We start from the raw sequence: 14,908 nt of genomic DNA on the forward strand, positions 1-14,908 counted from the left end.
GAAGGTCAGAACACAGCAACTGAGAAGTCTGATGGACATCCTAAATGAGGGAATTCCACCACTGCAAAATTATGCCTCCAAACCACATTGAATCTCTCCACCAAAAAGAACTATTTGGATGATGTCAAATGCCTTAGTATAATAATTATCTTTGAAGTATATATCTTTAATTCTATAAATTTGTTTTCTTAATGACTGAATTTTAAAACAGCTTTTTTGTATTTTCAAAGGCTTTCAGTTCACTTTTAACCATAATGCAGCACCTTTTATTTTAAAGATGTTACAGTTCAAGTTATTTCTTAAAGAACTTGCAGTGGGATTATCGAGGAAGCAATTAAACAGACAAAATTTAATTATGGAAAGAGCGCTAAGCAGTTTTCAGTGCAGAGAATTAAGTATATTTGTCATTTGTGATGTACCAAGTAGCACTGCACCATTAATATGAGCACTTATAATTTATAACTGCAGAAACATTAAAATAAATGAAGACATAACGTCTCATTGAACTGTAACAGAATATAAAGAGTTTTATTTAACCTGAATTTAACATATAGTCAGTAAAGGGAATATAATTTCCAGACTCAGAGTTATTTCTTCTTTTTAAAACACTAATGATATGTCCAGAGGCTGTTTTCTCAAGTTGGGATTTTGCTATACAAAGCAGGACCCTTGACCCAGATTCTGCCAGGCATTATGCTATGCATTTCTGACTGACTCAACAATTCTTTTAAAGAATTGTAATTCTGTATTGTAAGTTTTACAGTAATAAATATTTGGCCCTAATCCCTCAAGGAAAACAATGACTACATCATCATCTAATTACAACTATTCTCATTCACACATGAACAAACTCTATCGGGCCCAAGTACTGAAAGTAACCCAGTTACACACATTGAACTGAAGCAAACTTTTCTGCTAACATGCAAGTCTGATTATTTGAGACTAGTCTGACAATCTAGTTGCAGCAGAAGACATTGTCACATAAAGAATCCAAATTTAGGGGTCCCAACTTACCATAAGAGGGACCAACATGTACTGCTGCTCTTAAGCAACCTGTGGCTGTGAGGATGGTTCTACTAATAGACGGCCTTTAGGAAGGCAATAAAGGAAGGACACAGAAGAGGGTGCTCAATGACCTCCCATTTGAAAATAAAAGAGACATGTAAAGATGAAGACATATCATCACAGGTCCTTCTTGTGCTACCAGGCAGTCAGTCATATCAGTGGTTTGAGTTAGAAAAACTGCAGTGAAACCCTGTAAAGAACACTACATCTAAACCACATGCAAAATGTTTTAACTGGTTTTATCATCATTGTATTGGGGGCATAATCAATAAGTCATGCATCATTTGCAATTACTTTGCATGTCAAGTTTCATTTTGAAGTCTCGGTGCCCATATTGCTGCATGATAATCGGATGTTTTCAGTGTTATACTTTTCCATGTTCCCAAGGCTGATTCAAGAGCCACTACTCTGGGCTTAAAGTAATTGCAAGAAAAAATAATTCCATCTCTTTTCACCAGGAGGAGAAAATGGAATGATGGAGTGTGACTGAATGTACCTGTGTCCACACCCATCACAGTGCTCCAATAATCTTTGTACAAAGAATGCCTAGTAAAATATCATCTGATAACTCATTTGCTGGGCAATATTGTCCTGATAAAACATGTGTGGCAACACTGTGAAGTTATAAGATTCCACTATATCATGAGCTTAACACATGTTCCAAACTTAAGTTGGCAAACAGGTCTGTCTCAAACACAGGAATGTACGCTCTGCTTAATTTGCATTTAAGCAGTAAAGAGAGTCATCAAGCAGGAAGGGAAACAAAAAAAGCTTCAACAGGTGAGGAAAAGCAGGAGAGAACATTCTTTCCTGTAGACTCTGTCTCCTGAATCAGAGCTGGAAATGTTTTCCAAGGGGTGGAGATTGGGGGGGGGGGGGGCACGGGGTTGGACACTATAAAAAGGGGGTCCAACACCCTAAGGCACCTCCTCCCTCTCTGCCAATTGATTCACTGCACCAGAAGGAACAAAGGAAGTAGTCATTGAACTGGGGAAAACATCTGGTCAGACTGGTGAGAGCATGTAGTGAGAAAACTTTGCTTTGAATTTTACCGCTTGTTAAAATGCATCCAGTGCCTAACTTATCTTCATTTTTCTTGTAACCAATTTGACTTTTATGCTTTATTACTTGTATTCACTTAAAATCTCATTATAGTTCATAAAGTTGGTTTAGTGTTTTATCTAACCGAGTGTGTTTGAATGGAAGTGTCTGGGAAACTCAATATGGAGTAACAAAGTGTGCACACTATTTCTATTAAAGAAATATGGATTTTATATGAATTTGTATTGTCCAGAAGAGGGCTGTGCAATACAACACATACATTGCTGGGGGGAAATCTAGGACTGGGGGTGTGTTCAGGTCACCCCATAATATAACCAAAGCTGATAAGAACCAAGGTGTGGCTGGCTGGCTACAGCACACAATCTGACATAGCTGGGAGTGACTTGCATGCTGGAGGCTGTTTGTGAGTAATCCAGACTGGAGGCTACAGCAGCAAAGCCATGTAAAGGGTACCCAGTTTAGAGGGCAGGGGAGACACAGCTACTCATTCATCTGGATTGTACACAGGGTATGTCACAGAGAGTCAACTAAAAACCTTCCCCACCTGAATCCCACTACAGCTTTGCTAAGGAAATCTACTACAGTAAAAGCTGTTTTATCTGGCATGTTGGGGAAATGGGGGGGAGGGGAGCCAGTAAGTGGAAAAATGCTGGTTAATTTAAGAGGGAGGGAGTTTGGGTGCGGGAGGAGGTGTGGGGCTGGGGGTTCTCACGCAGGCTCTTGAAGGGAGTTTGGGTGTGAGAAGGGGGCTCAGGGAGGGGTGCAGGGTGCTGGATTCAGGGGGTGCTCACCTCGGGCAGCTCCCCACAAGCAGCAACCTGTCCCAGCTGCTCCTAGGTGGAAGCGTAGCAGGCAGCTCTGCAAGATGCCCCTGTCCCACCCCAAGCGCTAGCTCCGCAGCACCCACTGGCTGGGAACCATAGCCTTGGGAGCTGTGGGGGCAGCGCCTGTGGGCGGGGACAGCATGCAAAGCCACCTGCCTCGCCTCCACTTAGGAGCAGCTGAAACAGGTCGCCCCTTGCATGGAGTTGCCTGAGGTGAGCGCCCCCCAGATCCGACAGCCTGCACCCCCTCCCATGCCCAAACCCACTGCCCCAAACCCCGTCCTGCACCCAAACTCCCTCCCAGAGCCAGCGTGCCACATCCCCTCCCGTGCCCCAACCCCCTGCCGGCCCTGCACCAACCGGACTATAAACCAGAATTTCAATGAAGATCAGAAATGCCAGTTTATAGAGCTTTCTGGTTGGTGAAGTGCCAGATAAAACAGCTTTGCATGAAACAAACAGCTAGCTCTGTAATAAAAAAAATTCCACGTGATCTCTCATTTGTGCGAGTCGGTCATCACCTGACCTATCTGAAACTCCAAAGCCACTTCTGACATTTGTAGGATCATGACTGATATATGCACAGATCAGTTCAGTAGGAAAAAATATTTTTTGATGGCTATCTATATCATACCTCTAATGGCAAACTTTAGAAAAAAATTATTGCTTTTGCAAAATGAGTGTTTTATTTTTAAATTTAAAATAGGGACTTGACACTGCTGTGTTTTAATGTAATACTCCCCAGACCTTCTCTAATAGAAGCATTAGGCTAATCTATTGAGTAATTTATTTTAATAAAGTAAAATTACAGATTTGCCTTATGAATCAAAAGTCCCTGATAAAAATTAAGGGTTTTTTTTGGTGTTATTCCTTTCTTTCTATTTTTCTTATAATTTACTACAGTTTTATTAACTGTTTTCTACTAGAGATGTAGTTCTTTGGAAGTCATATGGCATTAAAGTGTGTTGCTACATCAATCAACCAGCAAAAGTCTGAACTCACACAAGAAAAGAAGCAGAGGGGGGAAAAAAACAAAGTTGATTCCACTGTGGTAGAACGAGTAAGTCTAACCCTAAAGTAATATTTAGACCAGTGGATGCCCCTCCTTTGTGAGAAATAAAAGCTGTAAGTAAGGAAACTAATATTCTCATTATTTGTACTGTGGAACGTCTGGAGGCATCAATCAAGATTATACTAGGCACTCAACAAACACTTAAAAACCATTGTGCTTGACGTACAAACTAATTTAAGACAACTAAAAATCAACCATTTTCTCATCAGAAAACCCCCAATAGCCAAAACTGGGTCTCTATCCTGCAAATATTTATGCATGTGCTACATTTTACACAATGAAAAGGACCATGTTTCAATGGGATCACTAACATTATGTGAAATTAAAAACATGCATAAATGTTTGCAGAATCACAGCCTTTGGCTATATTCCCAACATGTATCAATTGCACTACAAATCTCTCACTTTGATACACTGAATTTCAGGTAAGTGAACTCCTTGTCTGATTCTATCTGGATAAACAAGGATCTACTAAATGTATATTTGAAATACCTGATTAATGGCAGATCTCTGTCGGATTGCTTCTCCCAAGGAGATCCCGCTGGCAGCTGAAATCTGGGTTCCACTGCTGCTTTGGCTTAACAACTCCTCCTTCCATCCAGGACGTGGTGGTGTTGTAGCAATAGGCTAAAATCATTTTAAAAAAGAAAGAAGTAAAAATTGATTTTCATGATCCTCCAAGATACAGGGCCATTTAAGTTTTAATGTACTATGCAATATCAGTAAAAACAGATAGTTGCTGGCCCAAATTAATGAGATAAGAATCACATGCTGTAGCTGGAGGTGAAAAGGGGGAAGTTAATTTGCGCATAACACTTCTAATTTTACATGCTAAAATAGTAATGAAATATCATGTTCTGTGCATAAGATGATCACTTGCATGAGTCAGGAGTTTCTTTTTCCCCATTCATGCAGCATTGTGCAATTCACAGGGAGCACTCTCCTTTCTCAGCAGCATCAGGTACTGGGCCCTGCCAGAGTCAGGGTAACAGATATGCTGGATGAATTGAATGTTAAGTGTTGTTCTTTGGATTTATACCAATGGTGTAAGTCAAATTTAAAAAAATTAAAGAAAGGAGCTATATAAATCCACCAGGTGACTGCAGATCAGTTTATATATGTAACTTCGGACCCTGAAAAATGTTTATGGTATTTCTTGGGGAAAGATAAGTTTGACTTGCACCTGCAAAAATGGCTGTCACAGGGCTTTTGCCTTAATGAGGCACCAGATGAAGCTATTTTGTGGTTGGAGTGACATTTTTTCTCTACAGTATACCGAGCATAAAGAGGGAATCTCTGCAGTTGTCTAAGCTCCTAGCGAATCCTGGACCAGCTTCACAGGCAAGGCAGCCAGTTCCAATCACACCAGCATGAAAGTGTAAAATGAAACCTGCAGTGTATTTGTCAAACAGATGGTTAAGGGTTAATGCCTCTTTTACTTGTAAAGGGTTAAAAAGTTCACCTAGCCTAGCTAACACCTGACCAGAGGAACCAATAGGGGAACAAGATGTTTCAAAAGGAAGGAGGGAAGCTTTCCCTCTGAGAGTTTCAGCTGGAGTGAAAAAGATCCAGGAACCTACCTCTTATCAGAGTAGTAAGTTTTAGAAAGGAATAAATAGGTTTATGTTTATTTCTTTGTAACCTGTCTTATGCAAATAGAGGTAGAATCAAATTGGGTATTTTTTTGTGTGTGTATCTAAATTTGTGCCCAGGGGAACATCCTCTGTGTTTTGAATCTGTTGTCTGTGAGAGTAGCTGGTATGCTAATCTCTCCCAAAGGGTTTTCTTTTACCTTTCTTTTCTTTAATTAAAAGCCTTTTCTTAATACCTGATTGATTTTTTTCCTTGTTTTTAGATCCAAAGTGAGCAGCAGTGAGGGATTTTTTAGGAACCAAAAGCCAGATTTTTTTTTTTCCTCCTTTAAGATGCTGGGGAAGCAGTGAAGAAGAGAGACCCTGAAGGCAAACAGATAAAAGTTTTTTTAACAAGGCTTTGTTAGAAAGGATTTCCAGCTGGGCTCAGCTGGAGGGTAATTAACAGTTTGCAAACAACAAGTTACAAACCAGTTTTTCTGGTTTCTTCTCATTCTGAGAAGTCCAGTTAAAAGCTGTGGGTCGTTTTTTTTAACCTCGCAAACCAAGATAGCTCAGGCAGAGCAGGGAAACATGTCAAGGTTCCTTCCCCACTCTGAACTTTAGGGTACAGATGTGGGGACCGGCATGGACACTTCTAAGCTTAATTACTAGCTTAGATCTGGTACCACTGCTACCATCCAGAATTTCAGTGTCTGGATCACTCCCTGTCCCCCCAAAACCTTCCCCTCCCTGGGTAGCCTTGAGAGACTCCTTCACCAATTCCCTGGTGAGTCCAGATCCAATCCCTTGGATCTTAAAACAAGGAAAAATCAATCAGGTATTAAGAAAAGGCTTTTAATTAAAGAAAAGAAAGGTAAAAGAAAACCCTTTGGGAGAGATTAGCATACCAGCTACTCTCACAGACAACAGATTCAAAACACAGAGGATGTTCCCCTGGGCACAAATTTAGATACACACACACAAAAAATACCCAATTTGATTCTACCTCTATTTGCATAAGACAGTTTACAAAGAAATAAACATAAACCTATTTATTCCTTTCTAAAACTTACTACTCTGATAAGAAGCAGGTTCCTGGATCTTTTTCACTCCAGCTGAAACTCTCAGAGGGAAAACTTCCCTCCTTCCTTTTGAAACATCTTGTTCCCCCATTGGTTCCTCTGGTCAGGTGTTAGCTAGGCTAGGTGAACTTTTTAACCCTTTACAAGTAAAAGAGGCATTAACCCTTAACCATCTGTTTATGACAGTATTATACAGAGATTCAACTGAAACAAAATTGCTCCCTAAAACAAGAAAAGCACTAGTCCAGAAGAGAAGCATTAAACCCAAGCCGATCCAGACAGAGTGTATTGGGCTGCTCAGGTAGGATAGGGGAAGTGCTGCTGAAGAGTGTCTGTGGTAGCTGAAGTGCATGTCAGCTGACTAGGTGTTGCTGAGTTCTTTCTGGGTCAGGGAGGGGCTGAGACATCTGGGAGAGCTAGTGTAGGCTGATAGAAGACATCTGGGAGGGGAACTAGGGTCTGTTTGGGAAGCAAGATTCTGCCTGGACAGCAGTTGTTTGGGGTCCAGCTGGGATCTCTTTGAAGGACTGGGGATTGGAAGAAGGCACTCCCAGTGGAGGAGCAGGGCATGTCTCTGGGGGTTTAAAGTCTGGCTGAGGTCTCTCTGGGACTAAGATAAGGGATTTGAGGTTTAGCTGGGCGACAGAAACTTGGGGTTAGTACGGAGATCCCTCACCTACTGTCCCCACCAGACACTGCCAGCAACTCCTTTTGTTGCTGCTGCTGCTTCAATCCATCAGTGTCAGTAACCAGAGAGGAAGCACACATGCATTCAAGGCTGTCCAAATGCCCTATGCCCCGGTGGTCTCTAGTTTCCAGAATGCACAAATGCAGCTCCTGCCCATTGCTTAGCCCAGCGGTTCTCAAACTTCATTGCACCATGATCCCCTTCTGACAACAAAAAGTTATTACACAACCCCAGAAGGGGGAATCAAAGCTTGAGCCCTCCAGAGCCCCAAAGCACAGGCAGGAGGTGGCCAAAGCCATAGCTCAAGGGCTTCAGCCCCAAGCAGTGAGCCTGTAAACTGAGCCCCACTGCCCGGGGCTGAAGCCGAAGCCGAAGCCTAAGCCCCGCCACCCAGGGCTGAAGCCCCTCGGGCTTTGGCCCCAGGCAGTAGGGCTCAGGCTTCGGACCCAGGGCTCAGCAAGTCTAATGCCTGCCCTGGCGATCCCATTAAAATGGGGTCCCAATCCACAGCTTGAGAACTCCTGGATTTAGCCAAATGTGTGATATTCAGGCTGAGCCAGGGCTTGAGTAATAGGGCTGCCAGATGAGTGACAACTGGTACCCAGGGCTGCAAAGAAACCGCAAAATGTAAAGTGGTCATTTCAAGGCTCAGCAGTGAAACAAGAATTCATCCCATCCTCAAGAGTAGGAGAAGAAACTGTCCACCAACAGCACCGTGCCACCAAACCCCTGGCACTAGCTGAATGAGTGTGAGCTACCGTGAAAAGATGCAATATAAATTGTTTCTGATGCAGCACACCATGTAGACTATCTATGTTCCCAAAACAAAAAGGAAACAGTACTGTTTGAATCTGATTCTCTCACTAGTAAGCTCAATCTCAAAGCAGGAGTTCTGGCTGACCTAAGTCCTGGAAAAGATAATGCAGATATGTTGCACCGATTCTGAGAGCAGTTCATTTACATTAAATGTCTGTGAAACAGTTCTCAAAAACAACGTTAATTTAGAGCTACTGGTCATATGGACAGGGATGACTTGCGTGTTCTTTTGTGGCTTCAATTTCTCTTTCAATATCTGAAGTGACTGTCTTTGCTTCTGAAGAGGTAAGTAAGTCTGCCACATAACATTTCAGCCTAAAGGTAGGGAGGGACAGTGAAGCTCTGTAGTAGCATTTACTAACTTATTCAGGTTCGAGCAAGCCTGACTTTTCTCTGCAACTGACAGTAGGAACAAAAAAAGTCACTTGATATATCAGGGGACAGCAGAGCAGATGCTTCATACTGGTAAGATAAAAATACAAATACAAGCTCTCAATGACCTTGTGGAATCTTACAAGGTACCCTTGTGAAAAAACCTCTAAAGAAAGTCCCAGAAAGATGGGGAAAATTGCAACTCCTACAGAACCTTATACTTTATGTAAACATTCAGGGCCAAATTCACCTCTGGAGTAACCCCAGTAAAGAATTATTCCAGGGATGAAACGGACCTAGTCTCTTAATTAAAATTTATGGTAAATAGGCTAGGGGAAGATGAGGAGGATAAACACCTCCACACTAAGACAGTCAATTATAACCAAGGAGAAAAGGCTTGTAAATGACTCTGCAGTGGAGTTCACAGCTTTGCTCCGGAGCCATATTCAGATGCTGTTCTTCTCTTCGCCCTGGCTCCTCTGACTGTACCTGCAGAGATGGGAACAACAGCAACCGAACACAACTCTAGAGTGACACCATGAACTCAACTACTGAAGCAGATTTCCCCTCCAGCAACCCCCTTTGGCTTTTTTCTGAGGAACAAAAGCTCCAAAAAAACTTGCAGGAATGAGATTCCTGCTTGTGGAAGATGAAACATGTCCCCTATCCACACTTGGTCAGTGAAGGGATGTCTTTCCAAATTCCCAATATTCCCCTATTTTCTCTTCTCCATAGTCTGCCACAGCCATTCCCATCTCCTCACTCTGACTTCAGTGATGTAACTCCTCAGCTCCATCAAATACAGGCCTCCTCGGCAGCAGGCAATGATCTTCAAAAAAAGAGAGAACCCATGCTTCACAGCTTCAGCATAGCATGGAGCACCCCGACTGAGTGTTAGAAGTACTAACTGAGGGTTCGAGGGAGTGCAGCAACAGGGAATTATGCATGGTGTTGCCATCCTCCTTAACCACCGATCACCGCTCATTCCATATTTCACACCACCACCAGAGTATTTCAAGGAGGTCATCTCTGCCCATCACCCCACCCTCAACCATAAACCTTGTAATAATGCCATACCCCCACGCCATCTTTGGATTGTCAGGTCTATGCTCATTCACTCCACTTGTGCTTTGCTGTCTAAAGAAGATAGCTGTAGAGCAGGTCTCCTAGCTCCATTCCTCAGGCAGCTTCAGGGAGAAGTCCTCTCTCTCCCACCCACCTACTCCATGACACATGACATGTTGAGACAGACCAGGTAAAGGAGTACCTCTGTCTGAAACTGCCTGCAGAGTGGCACTGCCAGGCCTGCTTACATACAGCTTTTCTAACCTGCTTCACACTTAATTGGCCTTTAATAAAGTTTGTGTGTCAGGGAATATTTAATAATGAAGTAAAGTAGAACCTCAGAGTTACGAACACCAGAGTTATGAACTGACCAGTTAACCACACACCTCATTTGGAACTAGACGTACGCAATCAGGCAGCAGCAGAGACGGTATTAAATGTAAACTACTAAAAATAATAAAGGGAAAGTATAAAACACAGAACTGACAAAGTAAGGAAACTATTTCTGTGCTTGTTTCATTTAAATTAAGATAATTAAAAGCAGCATTTTTCTTTAAATAGCAAAGTTTCAAAGCTGTATTAAGTCTATGTTCAGTTGTAGACTTTTGAAAGAACCACCATAACATTTTGTTCAGAGTTACGAACAACATCCATTCAAGGTGTTCATAACTCAGGTTTTACTGAAACAGGGAATACATTGGTAAAGGAGTAGAACCAATGAGACACGAAAACTACTACATACGAGATCCTTCCTTGTAGAAGAATTACAATAATTTTTTTAGGGGCACAATATAACTAAAAATCTTCCAGTGAATCATTTTTATAGACATTTCTATAGTCATACATAATCTATTCCTGGTCTTCACTTGGAAAGTTGTACTTAGTTGCATAGATCTGCACACACTGTGGGGTATTCGCCATTTCCACTCCATATGAATGGCAAAGAATGCGACGGCAATTTCACAGAGGGTCTCTGTATCCCAACGTGAGATAAGGCATTTAATCTTGGCAGACTCCACTCCAGAATGAAGATTTGTCATCAAAGACAAATACATGAAATTCAATAATTTAGATTCTATAGTTATAAAATAAGAGTTAATCTAATACAAAGGTTGAGAATTTACCCTAACTGATGCTTAAAATGAAAAAAAAAAAATAAACTGATTTTCATGTAATAAATGCAGTAGAACAAAAATCAAGCTTAAAAGGAGACTTAGGTTGGAACTCATTAAATAAACATGTTCTTACTTACATAACTAATTGCATCTTATATTTATTAGATCTGGAAAAACTTTAAAGTGGAATCTTTTTCACTTACATTGTTTGTTTACATTTTAATTTCTCTCAAATTGGCATTCATAACAAGTATTTTCAGTTCATCTAAAAATGAATTTCAAGTTCAAGCACATTTGACGGTTCTGTTTATTTTTAATAAAAATATGTAAGTGCATACACAAGTTATATGATTCTCATGCTCCTGGCAAGCCATCGATTCAGGCATAAAGATGAGGCAACCTTGATGAAAGGCATTCAGGGATCAATAATGGCATAAAGATCCTTTCAACTGTAGATCACACATTCAGATATGCCTCAAACTGCTAACAAATTAAGTTTGTAGCTATCCAGTGGCTGTCTGCTGGCCTATATGAAATGAGTTTAGGGTCTCAGACTAGTTCCCAATGGACAGAGATCTGTATCACAAAAGCCACCAATACATTAGACTCTCATTACATCGTTGGCCATAGTTTCAACTGACACAATGAAGTCTGAATGGATCATAAAGAGTGAATTCCCCTCTCGCCCTTAATGGTGTTTGCCTCAGGTTAGTGTTGAGACACAATGGCAAACAACATTGGGAAACTTGAGCATCTACACCCCACATCCTGTCTGTGAATAAATGGAAGAGTTCACTCTCCTGGGATGTAAATCACAACCCACTTCACTTTTAAGAATGGCAAATTTAATTTGGGTCTTTAAGTGCTCAGTGGCCCCTTTAACAAAAGCCTGCTTGCCCAAATGGCTAATTTTAAAGAGAGATGCCACCAGCACCATACACCCACATTTCTTCAGCACCAGCTAAAAAAAAAGCCACTTCACGAATTAATTTCAGAAATCTTATCTCTGGAGGCATAACAATAGAGCCAAAATTTCCACACAGTTTGCCTTCCTCCAGTCTTCCAGGAAATCAGATCACTGAAATATATACATGACATGGTTGTTCCTTGGTACTGAACAACTGTGGGTGTACAACACAGGGGTCTCCTCCTTGAAAATAGCTGTTCCAAAGCTGTTGATTGAAACCAGTTTAAAAGCATCAGTATTTGTAAAAGGCTAATAGTATCATTTTGAAAACCTGTGCTGTGCTACCTATTGCTTGTGCATGGAATAATGTTGCTCAAATAAAGGCATACAGCTTCTACGAAAATTATTCATGTCACTCAAAACAAGATGAAAATGTTTATTTAAACTTTTAAGCATTCATAGACATTATTGAACAGTTTTTTTAAATCAAACTTTCATATGCTCAACTGACAGCAGGCAATCTATGCAATAAAATCATTCTCTAAAGCATTACTGCAGTGTGGATGAAATTCACTCATAACAACAGGGGCCACTTAAAACTGGTAACACAGCAGAACAGTTGCAGCAGCTGTTCTGCGGCACAGGGAAAGGGCAGCTACAAAGCAGGTGAACAGGGTGACTCTCTACCCTCTGAAACCAGTGGAGTGATTATTCTGTGTAACCCACGCATAAGGACTTCAGGGGTAGACCAGGACAAGGCCACTGAATCCACAATTAAATAGACCGGTGGCCATGAATCTCTGCATGGCAGGGTGTGCAATGGTCACAGCTCCTGTTCAGTCCAGATACCGGAAGCATAGCAACAGATACAATGAGAATCTGCTCCATGCTTTGGCTACTATTAGTTGGGGCTGAAGTCCATTCCAAACATCCCTACATGGCAGTTTGCTTGGGATTTGTGCTAGGGCAGAGGAAATTAATTTCATCCTGTATGTATATGTTTCATTATTCATATTAATCAGTCATTAGAACAGGGGTCAGCAACCTTTCAGAAGTGGTGTGCCGAGTCTTCATTTATTCACTCTAATTTAAGGTTTTGCGTACCAGTAATACATTCTTTACATTTTTTGAAGAACTCTTTCTATAAGCCTGTAATATATAACTAAACTATTGGTTTATGTAAAGTAAATAAAGTTTTTAAAATGTTTAAAATTAAATTAAAATGCAGAGCCCCCCAGGACCGGTGGCCAGGACCTGGGCAATGTGAGTGCCACTGAAAATCAGCTTGTGTGCCGCCTTCGGCACGCATGCCATAGGTTGCCTACCCCTGCATTAGAAGAAGGAACACTAGGGTACTTGACAATGGTTTTGAATAAAAATACATTTCAGCAGCTGTCTGATAATTAAATAAGGGGCCTTTTACTTAAAATTTAGATTCTGAAAAGGTTATAATTTGGTATTATAATATACATCTTCAGTACAGTGGAGTTTTATTAATCCCACTTGAAATGAATAGTCTTGAGTATGGGACACACACTGCCCTTAGGAGGCTAATCAAAAATGTGTAATGAGACATGAGCAAAATAGTACAAATTATCGAAGGATTAAATGTGATAGATATTGATTTTATTTAGATATGTTAAGTATAGCTAATTAGCTGGGTGTTCTGAATGGTACTAGAACAGATCAGTAACAAGGCATGTGTTAAAGATGCATGTAATGAATATAGTAAGATGGAACAAAAGAGCAGTGGTTGTGATGCTCCGTTTAGTTTAAACGTCCTATGCCTCTAGTGAAATTTGTTACTTTTTGAAGTTATTTTATTATTTATAAGTGTGTCAGCCTGCCAGCCTTGAAGACTGGGGTCCTTTGTCTATAGATTAAGTAGTGACACTGCAGATTTCTTTCCTCCACATTCCCCCCACCCATAACCAGGGAAGAATCAACTGTAGGAAAAAAGAGAATTCAGGGCCAGATCCACAAAGGTAGATGGGCTCCTAACTTCCACTGAAATCAATGCAAGGTAGGAGTCTCCAAAGCCCACTCATTCATTGCCTTCTTCCAACAAGTGGGAGTAAGTTCCCCTCTCTACCCTTTTTTTTTTTTTTGTTTCTTCTCCTCCTTTTGGGAGAACTGTCCATTAAGAATTGGCCCGAGATCATCAATTCATTTCTTCATCCATCCCCATAGGAAAAGTTTTGAAAATGGGAACATTCCAGTTCAACACAACTAAAGCAGAGTGGTTAAAATTTATGATTTCTTTTTGAATCAGATTTTTTAACTGGTATTTAAATAATACATTTTTCTTTGTAAAAGCAAATCTGAATTTAAACAAAATATGTTAAGGGACTAAACTTGTTACAAACCCTTAAAATATTTAAATAAAAAAAAATGTATGCTGAATCCATGAGCCTCTATCAAAAACCTTAAGTGAAAGGCTGCTTTTCTATATAAAGAAAGAATCAGGGGGAAAACATCTTACTTTTGAGGTCAAGCTTTATAAATATTACAGTAAATTACCTGTACCAAAAAAAAAAAAAAAAAAGATTTTCTTCATCATCATCATCCAATAAAGCCATGGATGAGTTCGTAATCAGAACCAGTAAATTTCAGCAAGATTCCATAGACAAACAGATTTATCAGTTCGTTTATGCAAAAAATACTCCCTTTCGTCTTGTTCAGAACAAACATTTCATTGATATAGTTCAATCCTTACAACAAGGCTACACTCCACCTGACAGAGCAGACACTGCTAGAAGGGTGCTGGATACAGTTTATGAGAAGGAAAGTGTGCATGTGATCGGGCGTACCTAACACGCACTGGTTCTGCCAGGGTTAATCACACTCTGTGGACCAAGGAGGCCACACCCCCTTGTCCCCGCTGGGCATACTGCAGCTGGAACCAGGATATAAAAGGGAGCAGCTCAGCTCAGTCTGGGCTGACCGCCAAAGGAAGCAGAGGTGCATTGCAGGCTCCTGCAGAGAGACTGCCGGCACTCTAGGACTCAGAGGCCATTCACGCTGCAGCTCCAGTTGAACCCCAGCCACCCAATGCCACAGATAGAGGAGAGACTGCAGAAACTCCAAGACTACCAGCCACAGAAGAAGGGGAAGAAGTAGCCCAGGGGGACTAAGCATTGCTCTAGTTGAGATACCGGGCATTGACTCAGTGGGTTTCAGAAGGATCCCCACTGAGTTGGTGGCAGATATCCCTGCCCCAGCTGCCGCCCACCCCGCTCTGGCCACTAGACCACACTGCTCTGGTA

At 41.2% G+C, this 14,908-nt stretch overlaps 1 protein-coding gene across 6 annotated transcripts in view; it reads right to left on the reverse strand.

Annotated features, from left to right (window-relative positions):
* The window catches only part of ALMS1 (ALMS1 centrosome and basal body associated protein), a 146,123-nt gene that overhangs the window by 109,292 nt on the left and 21,923 nt on the right, over positions 1-14,908 (reverse strand). For all 6 annotated transcript variants that reach the window (XM_050943274.1, XM_050943276.1, XM_050943273.1 and 3 more), the window contains exon 2: positions 4,516-4,650. In XM_050943274.1, coding sequence (XP_050799231.1) covers positions 4,516-4,650 — 135 coding nt within the window. The remainder of the gene's footprint in view (positions 1-4,515; positions 4,651-14,908) is intronic.

This window comes from Gopherus flavomarginatus, chromosome 3 (assembly GCF_025201925.1).
Source record: "Gopherus flavomarginatus isolate rGopFla2 chromosome 3, rGopFla2.mat.asm, whole genome shotgun sequence".
Taxonomy (NCBI): Eukaryota; Metazoa; Chordata; order Testudines; family Testudinidae; genus Gopherus; species Gopherus flavomarginatus.